General features: G+C 40.2%; 1 protein-coding gene across 1 annotated transcript in view; it reads right to left on the bottom strand.

The window, feature by feature from the left end:
- Nucleotides 1-8803: 8803 nt before the first annotated feature.
- The window catches only part of TAF5L (TATA-box binding protein associated factor 5 like), an 11097-nt gene continuing 3791 nt past the window's right edge, over nt 8804-16109 (bottom strand). The window contains exons 3-5 of the mRNA XM_015824399.1: nt 14641-14745; nt 13089-13813; nt 8804-11206 (exon numbers count right to left, since the gene is read on the bottom strand). Of these exons, the coding sequence (XP_015679885.1) occupies nt 10409-11206; nt 13089-13813; nt 14641-14745 (1628 nt within the window). The 3' untranslated portion in view covers nt 8804-10408. The remainder of the gene's footprint in view (nt 11207-13088; nt 13814-14640; nt 14746-16109) is intronic.

Genomic DNA, 16109 nt, shown 5'->3' with positions numbered 1-16109 from the left:
GTACAGCCCATCAGGGTTAAACCTAGGAGAGTACCATTTGCTCTTAATAGTAAGATTGACGCTGAGCTGGACAAGCTGCTCCAGCAAGGCATTCTAGAGCCTGTAGATTCCAGCCCGTGGGAAACCCCCATTGTAACGCCTTTAAAGGCAAACGGGGACATCCGGATTTGTGCTGACTACAAGTGCACACTAAACAAGGCCCTACAGCAACATGCTTATCCTGTGCCTGTAGTGAGCCACATTCTGGNGCCCATCGTACTACTCCGTGCACTGCCACGGGTAAGTGCCCGGCCGAACTCCGCTGGGGTCGTCGGCTCGTGACTAAATTGGACAGGCTGCATCCGGAGCGTGTAGCTTCACAGGTGTCTCAGCCACACCCACCACGGGTCCTGCGTGAAGGCGATCCTGTCTGGGCCAGGAACTACGGGCCTGGACACCTCTGGGTCCTGGCTGTTGTCTGCAAGGTCTCGGGGCCTCTGTCCTACGAGGTGTCCCTGGATGATGGCCGCGTTCTTCGCCGCCACATTGATCAACTACGTGTGAGGCGGGACTCGCCTGGGGTTCCTCCTCAGTCTCCTCTGGGGGGGGGAGGAATGGGGAATGCATTCTGAGAATCAGAATCTGCTGCCAACAATGGTTGTGGGGAACGACACGGGCTCTCAACACCCAAGTTCCACAGGAGATTCAGGTAGCAATTCATGGGGACGGGGACACACAGACACCCCCACACACACTCCAGCCTGGGAGTCCCACCGGAGGTATACTAATTATCCACACCTCACAAACAATACTCCAGACACAGAGAATAACTGGGCGCATACTCACAACTCACAACATGCAAGAGAGCAGGCAAAACAGAGGGGAAACACGTCCTTTGCTGAAATGGCTCATAGAAGGATGTCCCCACGCATAAGGGCTAACAGGGAGGCATCCCTAGACCCTAACACTACAGGAAGGAGCCAGGAAAACCACACTCCGTCAAGAAACACGGAGATGAGTTCTGAGGGGTTGGAAAACTCCATAGGCGGTAGGTCAACCAGGTGTAGCGATCAACGGAGTTCTGACTTCTCAAGCCTAGGAGACGGGCAGGAAAGTCAAACAGAAGTCACAAGACAACCACAGGGCAATTCACCTAGTGTGGGAAGCAACGGGGAAAACACTATAGGTTCTCCAGGTCCGAGAAGGTCGCTTAGGGTCAAAGGCCCTCCCAAATACCTTGCAGATTACGTAAGGTGAGCATGTCAATTGCAATAACTGAACTAGAGGTTCTGGCTGGTTGACTCTACGTAAACGATGTGGGCTATTGGGTCTCTGTACGATGGAACAGTCCCACATCTTACACACACCATGTGACTAAACTCAATATTTAATTATATAACCATCACTATGATGGCGTCCATGTGGGCGCCGTATTATTTCATCTAGGGGGAAGGGGTGTTGTGTCCTGAGCCTGCAAAAGCAGGCTCGGGACGTTGCAAGAGTCCCGGGCATTTGCAAAAGCTGCCCGGGACCAGACTGAGTGGCGCCAGCAGGCGGGAAAAGACTGCCTTATGATTGGTTGGATTTGCCCGGGGATCAGAAGGTATAAATAGAGGCCTGCGTGCCTCTGCTCGGGTTGTTCGTAGATTGGAAGCAGAGAATAAAGACTTGTTAGAAATGCTTTGTCTCAAGCGCCATTATTCTCCGGACTTAACAATAGCAGTATTCCAGTATTTGAGAGGTTGCCACAGGGAGGAGGGGGTCAATTTATTTTCTAAAGCACCAGAAGGCAAGACAAGAAACAACGGAGAGAAGCAACCTGGAATTAAGGAGAAACTTCCTAACAGCGAAAACAAATTAACCAGTGGAACAGCTTGCCGTCAGACATTGAGGGGGCTTCATTACTGGAGCTTTTTAAGAAGAGATTGAAGAGTCACTTGTCTGAAATGGAATGGGGTCTCCTGCTTGAGCAGGGGGTAGGACCTCCAAGGTCCCTTCCAGCTCTTTTTCTGATTGATTGATTGATTGATTGAGTAGAACCCCATTAGGATCAAAGAACTCGGGGCGGAGATGAACCAGCCTTGCGGAGGAAAAGGCGACAGCGAGCAAAGGGCAAAGAGCAGCGCGAGGGCATTCCCCACGGTGGGTATTTGTTTGAGCCCACGCTGGGGTGGAGCGAAGGACAGGGAGATGACCGGAAGGGAACAGGAACAGCAGCTAGCAGCGTTTCCTCGCTACCTGCGGGAACCGGTTACGAGTTCTCGGGGAGGCGACAGGTACACGGCAGGAGTAAAAGCAATCCCCCAAGCGGCCCGCGCGAGAGGGCAGTGCGCTTTGCAACCCGAGAGCTGCAGCCGAGGAGGCGAGACCCCGGGGAGGAGATACCTGACAGTTTCCAGCGCTCCGGATACGCCAGCGCCAAAAGCCTCTTAGCGTCCGAGACTTCGCGCTCGTCGGGCCCTGCCGCCGGGGGCCGCTCGGTTCCTTGAGGGTCGCCCGGCTCCTTCCGCGAGGATCCGGCCGCGGCTGCCCAGGAGGAGGCGGAGCGGGCAAGGAGGAGCGGCACGTGGCGAAGAGTGCCGGGGGGCAAAGCCGCGACCCCGCGCCTCTCCGCGGTCCATGCCGCGCCGCCGGGGGCCGCCGGGTGGAAGAGAAGCCGAGGCCAGGAGCAGCTCCGCGGGCTCTGCCGTCGCCACAGCCGCACCACCAAGGGAAGGCGGAGAGCCAAGCCCGCCATTAAGCCCGCGGCGATTCCTTCTCTCCGGCCGAGCGGGCAGAGGGCGGCCCCTCACGGGCTGGGTTGGCGCGGCCCCATGAAGCGCGACCCAGCCCTCGCTGCTGCCCGCTGATAAGGCTCCCGCCGAGGCTTCCTTCTCCTTTTCCAGTCGACCGCCAGCGACCCCGGGCCCGGCTCGGAAGCCGGCGGCGCCCTCTACTGTTCCGGGTCTCGCCGAGCGTTCAGCCAAGACAGCGAGCCGTAAACCGCGGTTTCTACATCACAGTGGCCGAGTTGGCGCGGCGTGTTGACTGCAAGCCGGCCGACCTTATTTAATTGGTTTTATTCCATAGTTAAGAATCGAAGCCAGCTCGGATTCTTGAGGCCTCTCCGCTCAACTGGCTTGGCACCAGCATAGAACTGGTGTTCGCTTTCTTTTAGGATGTTTGATTTCACGGGCTAAGCCGCGTGCCTGTCCCCCTCCCAAGATCCTGCTTAGCTTTGGGCCTCAACCTCTTCAATAAGAATAAAATGAAATATCGCTTTCGTGTTTGAAAGTCTTTCTTCCTAGCCTGCGAAGTGCTAAATTGAATTGTAACAGCGCCATCTTCCGACGAGTAAGAGAATGGCAGTCCATCTTCCGGCCATTCTTTTTTGACTCTTCCCCAAAAGTGTTCCTATAACAGTGTCACCCACACAAGGGATGGGGCGTCCAAATGAAGCAGATTCTTTTCTTTTCTTTTTTTTACTTGTGAATGAAATAGAAATTATTAACGGCAGGGCTTTCAATCGGAAAGGTTTGGACTTTTGGACCACTTACCCAGGCCACGTGATGACAGGCTCCAGCGAAAAGCCTGTCTGTCAGTTCCTGTCGCAACCAATGGATCAACACTCGGTTAATGGGGGGGTGGATATGAACCTGCACTTACAGGAAAATGCTAGGAAGAAAGGAAGGTTTGTATGCAAAACTCTTAAGGAAGTTTGTAGAACAAATTTTGCATCTCAAAAACCACATTCCCTCACATACTGTAGTAATTGCATTAGTAATAAAATGTGCTCAAATATTTACAGACTCTTCAGTTCTGAGTACTTGAAGCCAGTCTAAGAATTAGCTGGTACAAACCAATTATAGAGAACTCAACTATCTCAACAGCTTTTGAAGTAATGTTATTAATAGTTTTACAATTTAGATATGCCAGGCTTACAAGTATCCATAATTGAGCTGTTTTTTTTGCCCGTGGTCCTGCAAGATGTAGCAATTACGCCAAAGAACATTTCTGAAGTAAAGCTTACAATGGTATTTAGAGGATTTGCAAGTTACTGTATAAATGTAAAAAAAATGTAAATGTTAGGATAGGAAATGTATTGTATCATTCATTTACAAAGATAATGGAGAGACTGCTTATTGGAGGCTAAATGCCTTTCCCAGTGAGAAATGCTGACCACAGTACCAGGAAACCCTTTCTTATTCTCTAAATGTCTTTATATGTATATTTTACCTATTAAACTTTAAAATGTATTGTTGCATTTTACCTGGCTTTTTGTGGCTATCTCTTGCTTATATTCTGTATAAATGCATGCTTATATTTATATAGACTATAAAATGATTTTCTTTCTACTTTCCAAAAAATATTTATATTGCGATGTTAAGGAGGTATACGGTACTTGGGAAACTCTTGTCTTTAAAGTTGGCGATTGAAAAATAAATATATATTATGGTAGAGAACAGCAGAAACACTGGTGCTGCCTTTGTTGGAGTGAGAAATTCCGGAACTCAGAATTACTTGCAAGCAGATAATAAATGCCTTTACGAATAATACAAATCTTTGTTTGTTTAATGGTGGTTTTAAGCATATTTGTTTTGAGTTTAAAAAACAAGTTATGACTAGACAGGTAAACAGGATCAGAGTCTGAATACACACTCCAGCACTAGTAAGCATGTTACAGGTAGTCTTTGACTTAAAACCACAATTGAGCCCAATTGTTTCTAAGTGAGACATTTGTTAAGTGAGTTTTGCCCCATTTTATGACCCTGTCACACTTGTTTAGTGAATCACTGCAGTTATTAAATTAGTAACGTGATTGTTAAGTAAATCTGGCTTCCCTGCTGACCTTGCTTGTCAGGAGGTCGCAAAAGGTGATTACATGACCCCAGGACACTGCAAATATGAGTCAGTTATGAAACATCTAAATTTTGCTCACCAAAAGAATGATTGTTAAGTTGAGGACTATCTGTGTTTTGGCATTGAGAAATCCCACTAACCTGCCCAGAAAGGAAAAATTGTATTTTTTTTTTTAAGAACTAGAGCAGAATGGGAGAAAACAGAGAAGTTGCTGGACTGAAGAGCAAGTTGGATTGAAAATCTTCACACGGTCTCAGAATTAATTTATTGGGATTTCCAGAAGAAATACCTTCCTTCCGCCGCGCCCTCAAGACATGGTTGTTCCAGCTTGCGGGACTGGCCTAAGGGATTTTAAAGGGGTTTTAATTACTTTTAATTAGATCACAGTTAAATATTTCGTTTTAATTAATTTTAACAGGGTTTTGTATTTTTTGTATTTTAATTGATTGTTAGCCGCCCTGAGTCCGAAAGGAGAAGGGCGGGATATAAATGCAATTAAATAAATAAATAAAATAAATAAATATAGTATTTCAAGAGCCTTCTGCTCTTATGTAGAAATATGCAGGATCCTGCAGCAAGCATTTGAATGTCGTGCTACTTAAACCTTTATGATTATTTGTTATTATTTCTCTGTATAATCTCATGATTGCACTCTAACCTTAAGTGCGTATTCTCAAATTGTAGATACAATAAGGATATTTCCTTTTGTTCAAATATTTTGTGATCTCTAATAAAATTTCTATTCCATCTCTTTTTTTATAAAGATCTTGAGACAGTAACTAAGCAATTCCAACTGGAAAATTATGTTTTCATGTAGGTTTTTTTGTAAGCATAACATTAAATCACAGCTTGTAGAAAGTGACCATTTTTGGATAGAAATAACCAATATAGACTCAAAGAAAGACCACTGCATTTATATGTATTTAAAAAGCTGTTGACATAGAAAAGATGGCCAGCAAGTTGCATATGCAAACTGCTGCAAAAGACCACTGCATTTATATGTATTTAAAAAGCTGTTGACATAGAAAAGATGGCCAGCAAGTTGCATATGCAAACCGCTGCAACGCCTTTTACATTTGTTTATAGGCCAACCAGAAGCAAACACTAGGGAGACAATTTTAATTCTGAAGTGGAAAGATAATGCAATTTAGACCCTTATTACATGTTATATGGTTTCATAGAATAATAATATAGAACTGTAAGAGTCCATGTAAGCCACTCAGTCCAATGCACTGTTTAGGACATAGATCCAAAGAAAGCATCCACAATGATGGCTTTATACTATTTGAACATATCCAACCAAAGGGAGTTCTCCACTTATCCTGGTAATTAGTTCCACTGGCAAATTGCTCTTAGTAGTTGTATACTATTTTAAATAACATTCAATCAGAATCTACCTTTATGTAAGTTAAATCCATTAGTGTCAATTGTGATGGAATTATAAACATTTTTGACTTTGCACTTCAACATGCTATCATGTCCTCGCTCAGTCATCTTTTTTTCATGGCTAAACATACTTACCTCACTCAATCTCTTTTATAGATTTTAGCTAGGAACATCTAGCTAAACATCTAGTTAGGTATATCTAGGCAGTGTGCTGCACCTGCCAAAAAAGCCAACACATTGCTAGGCTGCATTAACAGAGGGATAGAATCAAGATCATGTGAAGTGTTAATACTACTTTACAATGCCTTGGTAAGGCCACACTTGGAATACTGCATCCAGTTTTGGTGACCATGATGTAAAAAAGATGTTGAGACTCTAGAAAGAGTACAGAGAAGAGCAACAAAGATGATTAGGGGACTGGAGGCTAAAACATATAAGGAACGGTTGCTGGAATTGGGTATGTCTAGTTTAATGAAGAGCAGGACAAGGGGTGACATGATAGCAGTGTTCCGATGTCTCAGGAGTTGCCACAAGGAAGAGGGAGTCAAGCTATTCTCCAAAGCACCTGAAGGCAGGACAAGAAGCAATGGATGGAAACTAACCAAAGAGAGAAGCAACCTAGAACTAAGGAGAAATTTCCTGACAGAACAATTAATCAGTGGAACAACCTACGGTACCTCCAATGTGAATGCTCCAATACTGGAAGTTTTAAGAAGAGACTGAACAGCCATTTGTCTGAAATGGTATATAGGGTTTCCTGCTTGAGTAGGGGGTTGGACTAGAAGACCTCCAAGGTTCCTTCCATCATTATTATTACTATTACTATTACTATTATTATTATCTTCCTTGCTCTTCTTTGAACTTGTTTTATTTTTTAAAAAAGTTTTTTGTAGTATAGTAGATAGATAGATAGATAGATAGATAATTTAATTTGTATACCGCCCTTCTCCCATAGGACTCAGGGCGGTTCACAGCATATTAAAAACAAATAATATACACAAAATACAAAAAATACAAAATACAAAAATACAAAAATACAAGAAATAAACCCCGATAAAAGCCGAATTAAAACCAAATATTACCAGCTGTGTTTCCGATTAAAATACTTTTAAAATTATCCCTACCTAAAATCCTCCCTAGGTCAGGCCCGCTTGCTGGAAAAACTCAAAAGTTTTTGAGATAGGATCTGATCAATGCAGAATATGTTAATTAATTAAACTGATATGCCACCCATCTCCCCAATAAGGCAACTGTTAATACTTCCGGATATTTATAAATGATTGAAGGAAGTCTTCTTGGATGCCAGCTGTGACCTTATTGTATTAGATAATACCTGTATTAGCCAGCTCTAAAACACAAAATGTACAAGGCTTTCTGTTCGTAGAGTATTTATTATGATTCAGCTCAGCCTCTGTAACAACATAAGCCTATGCATTTAAACAATTGTGCTATTTAGATCAATGCAGCTTAATTCTTGCTGTCTGTGGCATACTTTTCCTGTTGTGGGTGTCTGTAGGTTTTTGTTGTTTTTTTTAGCCTAATCTCAATAATCAATAATAAGGAGATCTCTAAGAATTTTGCTGCCATTCTGATTTGGAAATTCTTTTGTTTTTCCCCTTCTATTTGTGTGTGCCCATCCTGTATGGACAGCTAGAAGCAATCAGCTCAGAGTCTCATCCCTGCAAGAGCTAAGAGGGGCATGTTAATCAGAATAGAGGCTTTTTAAAATGGTAGCCCCCACACTATGGAACATACTTCCCCAAGAAAAGGTCCTGGCACCATCATATCTGGCATTTAGAAGACGTTTTTTCAACAGGCTTTGGCACATAACAAGATCTGTTGTCTTTTTCTTTTGATCTGTATTTCCTTAATGTTGAGTTAAGGAACATGTTGTGGTGACAATTTTTAGATGTGTTATTCATGCTTCTTCAAAAATTGCTACTAAACTGAATTTTAAAGTGATAGAAGTAGAAAATAATTAAATGCAGAGTACTTGTCTTTAATTTAAACGTAATGAAGTTTTATGTCATTTGTCACAGCTCCCTTTCTGTTTCAAACTGGAGTCTCTATTATAATACTTTTCTTCTCAAAAGTTGAGCATTCCATCCTAAAGAAATATAAAAACAACATCCAACATTGTGCAAGTGTACTTTCACATGTGTAACAGAATTCCTCTACTTGTCTCTGCAATTCTGTGAGTAGTCCAAAATCCGCTCTGGAATATCTCACAATTGTACAAAGTTTCATAAGGTTTTGAGGACTGAATAAACTTTCATATATTCCTGAAAGAAAACCTGAATTAGATTTGCTTCCTGGATATAGCTATTTATATATTGCATTGGTTTTTTAAAGCACCAGAAACTTTTGTATACTTTTATTAAAGTTGATAAGAGATGGTTGCTCATTTTACTGTATTTTTTAAAACAGTAATCAGTAATTTAAAACATGTTACTTTTAGCTTTGTTTAAAATCTGCTTCCTTCAGCCTCCACTTCTTTGCAAAATATACAATTTTAAGTGCATAAAAACATGAACAGCGCTTGCAGCATGTATATGGGTAAGAGAAACCTGTCATGGATTTATTTTCAAGCAAAGTTATGCAATCCATCAACATAAGAGTCCACAATGTGAACAGACATAAAATTCAGAGCCTGCCAACATCTGGCTTAAAGTATTTTTGGCTGAAAAAGACATATACAAAAATTAATATATTTGAGGAAATGAGGCATACAAGATGTGTAAAAAATATGTTAGGGAAAGTTGTATACAAAAATGTTTTTAGTTTAAAAAAAAGCGATTTGCAAAATGGTACAGAACTCTGAAGAGATTATTTTTGTATATTTGTTAGACTGACATGGACAAGATACAAAAAGATCCTTACCCATGTGACAAAGTTAGATTTTATCTACTTCATAAAATCTGAATTCCATACAGAGATGCCAAACTTTTCTCTTTAAACTAAACATTTTAATTAAAAAAATACAAAATCTTTTTTCCCAAAAGCAGAAATATTTGATCTTCTCTTAGAATGAAGAAATTAAAGTTGCTGTTCCCACCTCCCACTCCATTTTGCATGCTGACACTTGTATATGAAAATTTACTGAAATGTTTATTTCAGTGGAAAACATCACATATTGACAAAGCTGCATCTTCTAATACTTAATGATTTAGTGATACTAGTTTCCATTCCCTGGATATCTTTGTTCATATTGTCTGCAAATAATGTTTCTGAAGAGAGGAATTATCTTTTCTACATGGAGTTGAAATGTGCTACAATACATTCGGCCATGTTTTGCTGGTTCCTTCCACAGCTAATGTATTATTTCATCGATTAATCTTCTAGTATTTTATGTCATCATCACAGTGCAAACAGATGAGAGAAAACCCCAAATTTCTGATCTAGGAATAGCTACAAATGTTGTGGTCCATATAAAGAATTAAAACCATTTTATATATTTGGTAGTGACAACAACTGCCATATATATATTAAAAAATAATACAATGGCAACACTTTTTCCCCCCTTTAATCCCCTTCTAATCTCTCAAAAATCCACTGCAGAAAGTTGGGAAACTTCCTGAGACATCACAGGAGATTGCAGTGGAAGACAGCCTTTTCACCCATCAGGTTCTCTATGTTGGATCAAAACATCCATGGATGGGAAGTTTTTTTTAATTTTATTTAGATCTAATCAAGCATATTTTATGCTGAGTTGGGAAATTGCCCTTCAGTGTTACTTTAAACATTACTGAAATGTTATATATTTGGGAACATCCTCAGAACAGAATATATTTTTCTACCCAAGGTGATGTCACCTGTACTACATAATTGTTATTTTGACAAGTCTCTAGTAGAAATAGGTAGGATGTTCCCATCAATGCAGGATATTTAAGTGCAAATGCTCCAGTGATGATTTTACTTGTTTGGACCAGGTTTTGGACTACCCCTATACCAAAATATTCTGGGCTGTTCATTTTATTACATTGCTTCCTAACTTTGCACTAATGTAGAACTACGGTGAAATTCTTCTATTGCTCTCCCTTCCTATCATTTTTACAAAAATAAAAGATACTTTCAAATACAGTACTTCCATCATTCTGGATGTCTAACAAAGGGAGAGGGAAAAATTCACAGTCAATTATATATAATCTCAGTTTATAATAGACTCTAGTTTTCAATAACATCTTCTGTCCCATTTTCAAAAAGGCTAATGTTCCTGATTCTCTTGTGCAATTCCAGTCACTAAAAGAAGGTTACAGGCCATAAACTGTACACTCAGTACATTATTGATCTGTCCAGTATATACTCCAACTAGCTCGCTGGAAGAGCCGTCTACAGGAGCATTGCAGTAAGTGTTTCGAATATCCCAAACCCGAACAGAGTTGTCCATTGATGCAGAAGCAATCAAACTACTATCTGGACTAAAAGTAAGGCTGGTGATATTATCTGTATGCCCCCGCAGTTCTTTGTAAAGAGTTCCAGATGCCAAGTCCCACAATTTTAAGCGCTGGTCTTCACCTGCTGAGGCCAAGTACTTACCATTGGGAGAAAAGGCAAGGGACAGGACAGGACCCCGGTGACCTGGAAACAGACGTACTGTGTTTCCTTGCTGGGTACTCCAGAGGCGCACTGTTTTGTCTGTAGATCCTGTTGCCAAGTAGTTAGAATTTGGATGAAATTTGATGCAGTCAACATCTGCTAAATGGCCCGCGTATATCCGTAGGGGATACGTCCGATCAAATGACCAGAGTCTTGCTGTACGGTCATGAGAAGCACTAGCAAAGTACAAACTGCAAGGGCTGATGTCCAGGTCCCACACCGGATAAGCATGTCCTTGGTACAAGACAGTGTTTGTAAAACATCCAAGATCCCAGTATCTGATAGTTGTATCTTCAGAGCATGACAGCAATCCTGAACTGTCTGACAAAAAACTTGTGCTATACACTGGTCCAGAGTGCCCTCTTAATAACTTCATTTCAGTTCCTACATCATCATCATCTTCAGCCTGTAAAGAGAATAAAGAAGTTTCTTCAGATGACTTTTCTCTAGGATTTGCTTTTTTAATGTCTTTATTAAAGCAATAACAGGAGAACATTTTGTTGTCAAAATGTTCCAGAATTTTTACCAGTTACAACTAACAGAAATAAATAGGCTGTCAGTGAAAAACTCTCAAGTGCTTGTAAAATGTGGTCTTCTTAAGTCCTTCTCAAAGACCAACTTGGCTGCCAAATCCTACACTAACTAAAGTTTGTGGCTCAAATATAAAAACAGCCTTATGTAGAGAAATCAAGCTTAGAAATTTTCAGCTTGTGTACCACTAATATCATTTTATCCAAGAAATGGCATAGAGAGTGCATCTGCTTCTGCTGATTCTCCTTCTGGGAGAATGTAGGCCTATTGAAATTTAAACCTATAACTTACATGGAATTAGTACCTCATTCAGTGAATAATCAATCCGATACTGTTGCCTTCAACTACCAGTATTAATAACAAGCAGACATTTACATGAATCATTTCATTACCCAATGTTTTTATAGAGAAATAGATCTGGGTGTCAACAATATACCATAACACTGAGTTTCAAATCTCTTGATGAGCTCTCTCCCATTTCATGCAGATGTTGAGAAGTACTGAAAATGATATGGAGTCCCAAGGGACACCATATAATAACTGTTGTTCCAAAGAGCAACTGTGTCTAAGAAGGACCATCTGAAATGTACTTGAGGGACGGGAACAAGCATTGCTATTTCTATTTTATTCTATATTTCTACATCTGATCCATGGCTGGAATATTAAAACTGCTTACAGGTCAAAAAAGAATTCTGTACATATGTTACTGAATCATAATAACTTGCTGTAGAGATGTACACAAAGAGCCGGAGGAATTAAGATGTTTTGCATCTTCTGCAAATATATTACAGTATTTGGATTATGTTAACAGCTGGATGTATAACAACATGTAACTGGGTCTTCCTTATTATTCATTTTTTGCAGACAGAAAATTGTATGATGCAAAAGATTTTGTACCTTTGTTTTTTAAAGAAAAATAATAAAATATACAAATCTTGTGCTACAATCAGAAGACTAAGAGACAGTTCCTTACTTTCAAAAAGATGCTCCTGCCGTCACCCTCAATTCTACTACAAATCTATAAAATTATATCTATACTGAAAGTGAAGTCATTTATTTTGATTATTGACCAATCTGCTTTAGGCATTACTGACACAAGACTACTTTAGGAGTTATTTTAGGCAATTGTTAATACTGCTGTGTTTAAGCAGTTATGCCACTTACAGTAGAGGTAGAAATAATAGCTGGATTAATCATGCATCTTATTGAATTCTATCTTAAAATCACCCTGAACATTTAAAGCTCATACTGGAGTACATGCAATCTATAAGTAACTTTCCTCCAATGAATGAATTTGAGATTATAACTTAAAGCACTTCCTAAGTCTCCCTTTTGGACTCAAATATTATAATTCACCTTGATTTGTGCCTTTGAAAAGTTGAGGTGTATTACTGTAAATGCAAATGAAGAATAAAACTGCCACCATTAGAAGTTATAATTGGCTAATGAAGTGGGCAATTAAATAAGGCCAAGTATTTGATCAGTTTTACTATTATCAGAGGTGGGTATATGGATAGTTTTAACATAAGTCTTTACCCACACAAAATATTGTTAGCTCACTATCATTTCGCACTGCCCAGCCTACCCATATGACTAACAGGTAGAAGGAAAGCACCAGTGTGAGACAGACTTTGCTTTTGATTTGGTTGTGAGAACATGACAGTTTTTAAAATCTCTCACATAAAACATTTCAACCTAAAAATAATACATTCTACCTATGATTCCAAAAATTTTCAAGATAAACAAGATTCTCTGACCTCTTCATCCAAGATATCACAGGCCAAGTGGATTCGGGAAATATCTACTAAATGAGGCTCAGATTTCAGCTTCTTGGGCCGCAAGCTCCACAGCTTTACACAGGAATTGTCAAAACCAGCAGCCAGCAGCTTACTATTTGGCGAGATCTCTGCTGTATTCAGCAACTGTTCGGTATTATAGAATGCATAGAAACATATGGTAGTAAGGGATGGTGGCCCATCTTTGACTCTTTTAATGCTATCTTGCAAGAGGTCCAAGGCTGCCTCATTCTGCAGGATGGAAGCAGGCATGTCAGTAGGTTCTAGGCCATTGCTCTCACTGCGTGAAGAGCCACCACTAGCATAGAGCTGGTAGTCCACTCTCTTGGCAGGCTGCACATCTAGGTGAATATGCAAGGATAGGACTTTGCAGAGAGCACTGTTATTATCGCTCTGGAGGTAGCGGAGGAGGAAGTTGTAGCTGTCTTCCTGAAGGCGGATCACATACTTATTGTCCAGAAATGCCCGAAGCTTGAAGTTGGACAGGATGTCTTGAATTGTTAATGTAGTTTGTAACTGTTCAATGATGTCTTTCTGGCTGGCATTCTGTAAGAACATCCCATGGAAGCGACTGTAGAAACTGTCCACTGTGCTCTTTAGGCCATTTTGGACCATGTTGAGATGGAGGTAGACAAAGAGAGGGTACAGGAGAGGCACCACTTCCTGGCTATGCTGGGAATCTGAATCTAAACATCAAAGATAAAGAAAGATCACTTTTTCCTCACTGAGGGCTCAGCAGAGATTAGAGTGAAAATTAAGCAAGCCATCCCCCACCCCTTTTACAGATAGCCTTTTGATTATATTTTTTAAAACAAATCAGGGAATATTCAACATTACTTTTTGTTCATTACGAAATACAGGATAATTTTAAAACTCACATAGGAACCCTGTCTACGGCGGAATTAAGGGTGGGCAAATAAGTAGCCAGTTACACTCTGGCCCTTTAAAAAATTTGCTCTGGTAACAGAATGCCATTCCATCTATGGAACTCCAGTGAGGGAAGGTACTCAGTTTCTTTATTTTGTTTTGGCATTTGTGCTGGAGAATAACATGCCATCAGAGTAGAGATAAGAGTTAGAAATGGAAGATACAGGGACTAACATTCCAATGGCATTTGAAAAATCACATTCTTGGCCCAATGACTAAAGGTTGGTTTAGAGTTGCCCGCAACTGCCTGTAGTCGTTACCGCATATCTACATGACAAAGAGGTTGATGGGTAAGTGTAGGTTGCAAATGGCTGCAGACAGGTCAACGCAAACACTTCCCATGTCGTGCAGGTGTGTGCGTCCTGCATGTTGATTGGTTGATCTCACTTGTTCTGTGCATTGCTGTTTGAGTGTTCCCTAGTCAGAATGTTAACATTTGCAAATGTATGAATACAACAGTTATGCAACTGTCTACAAAAGCATACATGCAGTGTTGGAAAAATCTGCTTGACCTTTAAATCTGGCATACAATGTCAAGGAACTTTTCACTTAACAAATCTATAACTCCAATCTGGATTTTACTCACCTGTCAGAAAGTTCCGCAACCGCCCAAACTGTACTTCATATTGTTGGGGCTCTGCTAAGCAGGGCGCAGCAGAAATCACATTTGTACAACCCGATTCAGATTGTACTAAAAAAATAAACAAAAATAAGATAATTGGCTTTCAAAGGCATTGAATGCTGCAATGTAACTTGCTGCTTTTTTTATTCAAATACATAACTTTTGCATTTTTAAAACAATCTACTAAACACCAGTTTCCATTATTTTTATAGGACAAATGGAAAGGGTACTAATCAGGTTGAAAATAATCCCCCATTCTTGGTATACTTCTTCTCTGTATGTAAAGTTTACAAACAAGTTAAGATTGTTAAGGTAATGGCTTATATTTCTATCAATCAAGTTTACTTTTTTCACGATATAGAATGAATTCACATATGTAACTAAATTAACTATGCCACACACAAACACAAAAATCAGTATTTAGCATATCTTGTTATCAGAGACTACTATCACAAAAAATTGATGGCACATGAAATGTTGGAATACATTATTTCCTTTGAGTTAGGCCCATTCCTAAATTAAGTGGAGATTATTCAATAACCATATAATCCATCACCATTTTTAGATGTCCATCTAAATGTCCACCATAAAATCTGAAGAACTGTACTCATACTAATTTTACCTTTAGTATAGCTATCTATGCAATCTAGAATCCCAATTAAGCCAAAGAGGGCTTCACTAACTGTATGAACAGATCTTACACAATTTTAAAAGGAACATGGGTGAGAGGAATGAAGGAAAGAGACCTTCCCCGTCCTCTGAAATTCCACTGAGGCATTTCTATATGCAGTACTGTGGCATGAGAGATGCAAAATGAGTTATTTCAGGCAATCAAAGGCAGAGACTCTGATCAAAGAGCTCCTGCTAGCAAAATATACCTTTGTCTGATTTTTTTAGGAAGCCTATCCCTTTCAGCAAATCCTCTCCACCTTTGGGGCAAGCAAAGAACTGAGAGGGCCAGAGGGGCATAAAATCTCTTTTCCTTCCTGAGCACTGGTTTGATTCATCCCATTGTGAGACTGAAGTAATTTTCTAGATTATGTCTACAAATAACCCCTCAGGATGGCTAGATCTGTGGCTCAGCATCACTACAGATTGTGCTTATAGTGGAACCTCTACAATTAATTAGTTTCCTATCAAGCTGGAAACCTAAATTTCACTGTTAGCATCCCATAAAAATCCCACAAGAAATCTAGAAGCAACTTTTGCAGTTACGTTGGCTAATAGTTCTCAAAAATGGAAAAAAGACACTTTAGGAACTAGGAATATATCTTAATCAGCTTGTGCCATGCAAATCCTACATAATTTAAATTCTATTAATTTAATTAGAGTCTTGCATTCATTGTCTGTGGATTTACACAAGTTATACAAAAATAATGAGCTCTGAAGATTTGGCTAAGGTAATTTAACATGAATTCCAGCATCACTGCAAA

The sequence above is a fragment of the Protobothrops mucrosquamatus genome, unplaced genomic scaffold (assembly GCF_001527695.2).
Source record: "Protobothrops mucrosquamatus isolate PMUCROS unplaced genomic scaffold, P.Mucros_1.0 scaffold2221, whole genome shotgun sequence".
In the NCBI taxonomy this organism is placed as follows: domain Eukaryota; kingdom Metazoa; phylum Chordata; class Lepidosauria; order Squamata; family Viperidae; genus Protobothrops; species Protobothrops mucrosquamatus.
The sequence above is the reverse complement of the archived record's forward strand: the minus strand, read 5'-3'. Positions and strand labels throughout refer to the sequence as shown.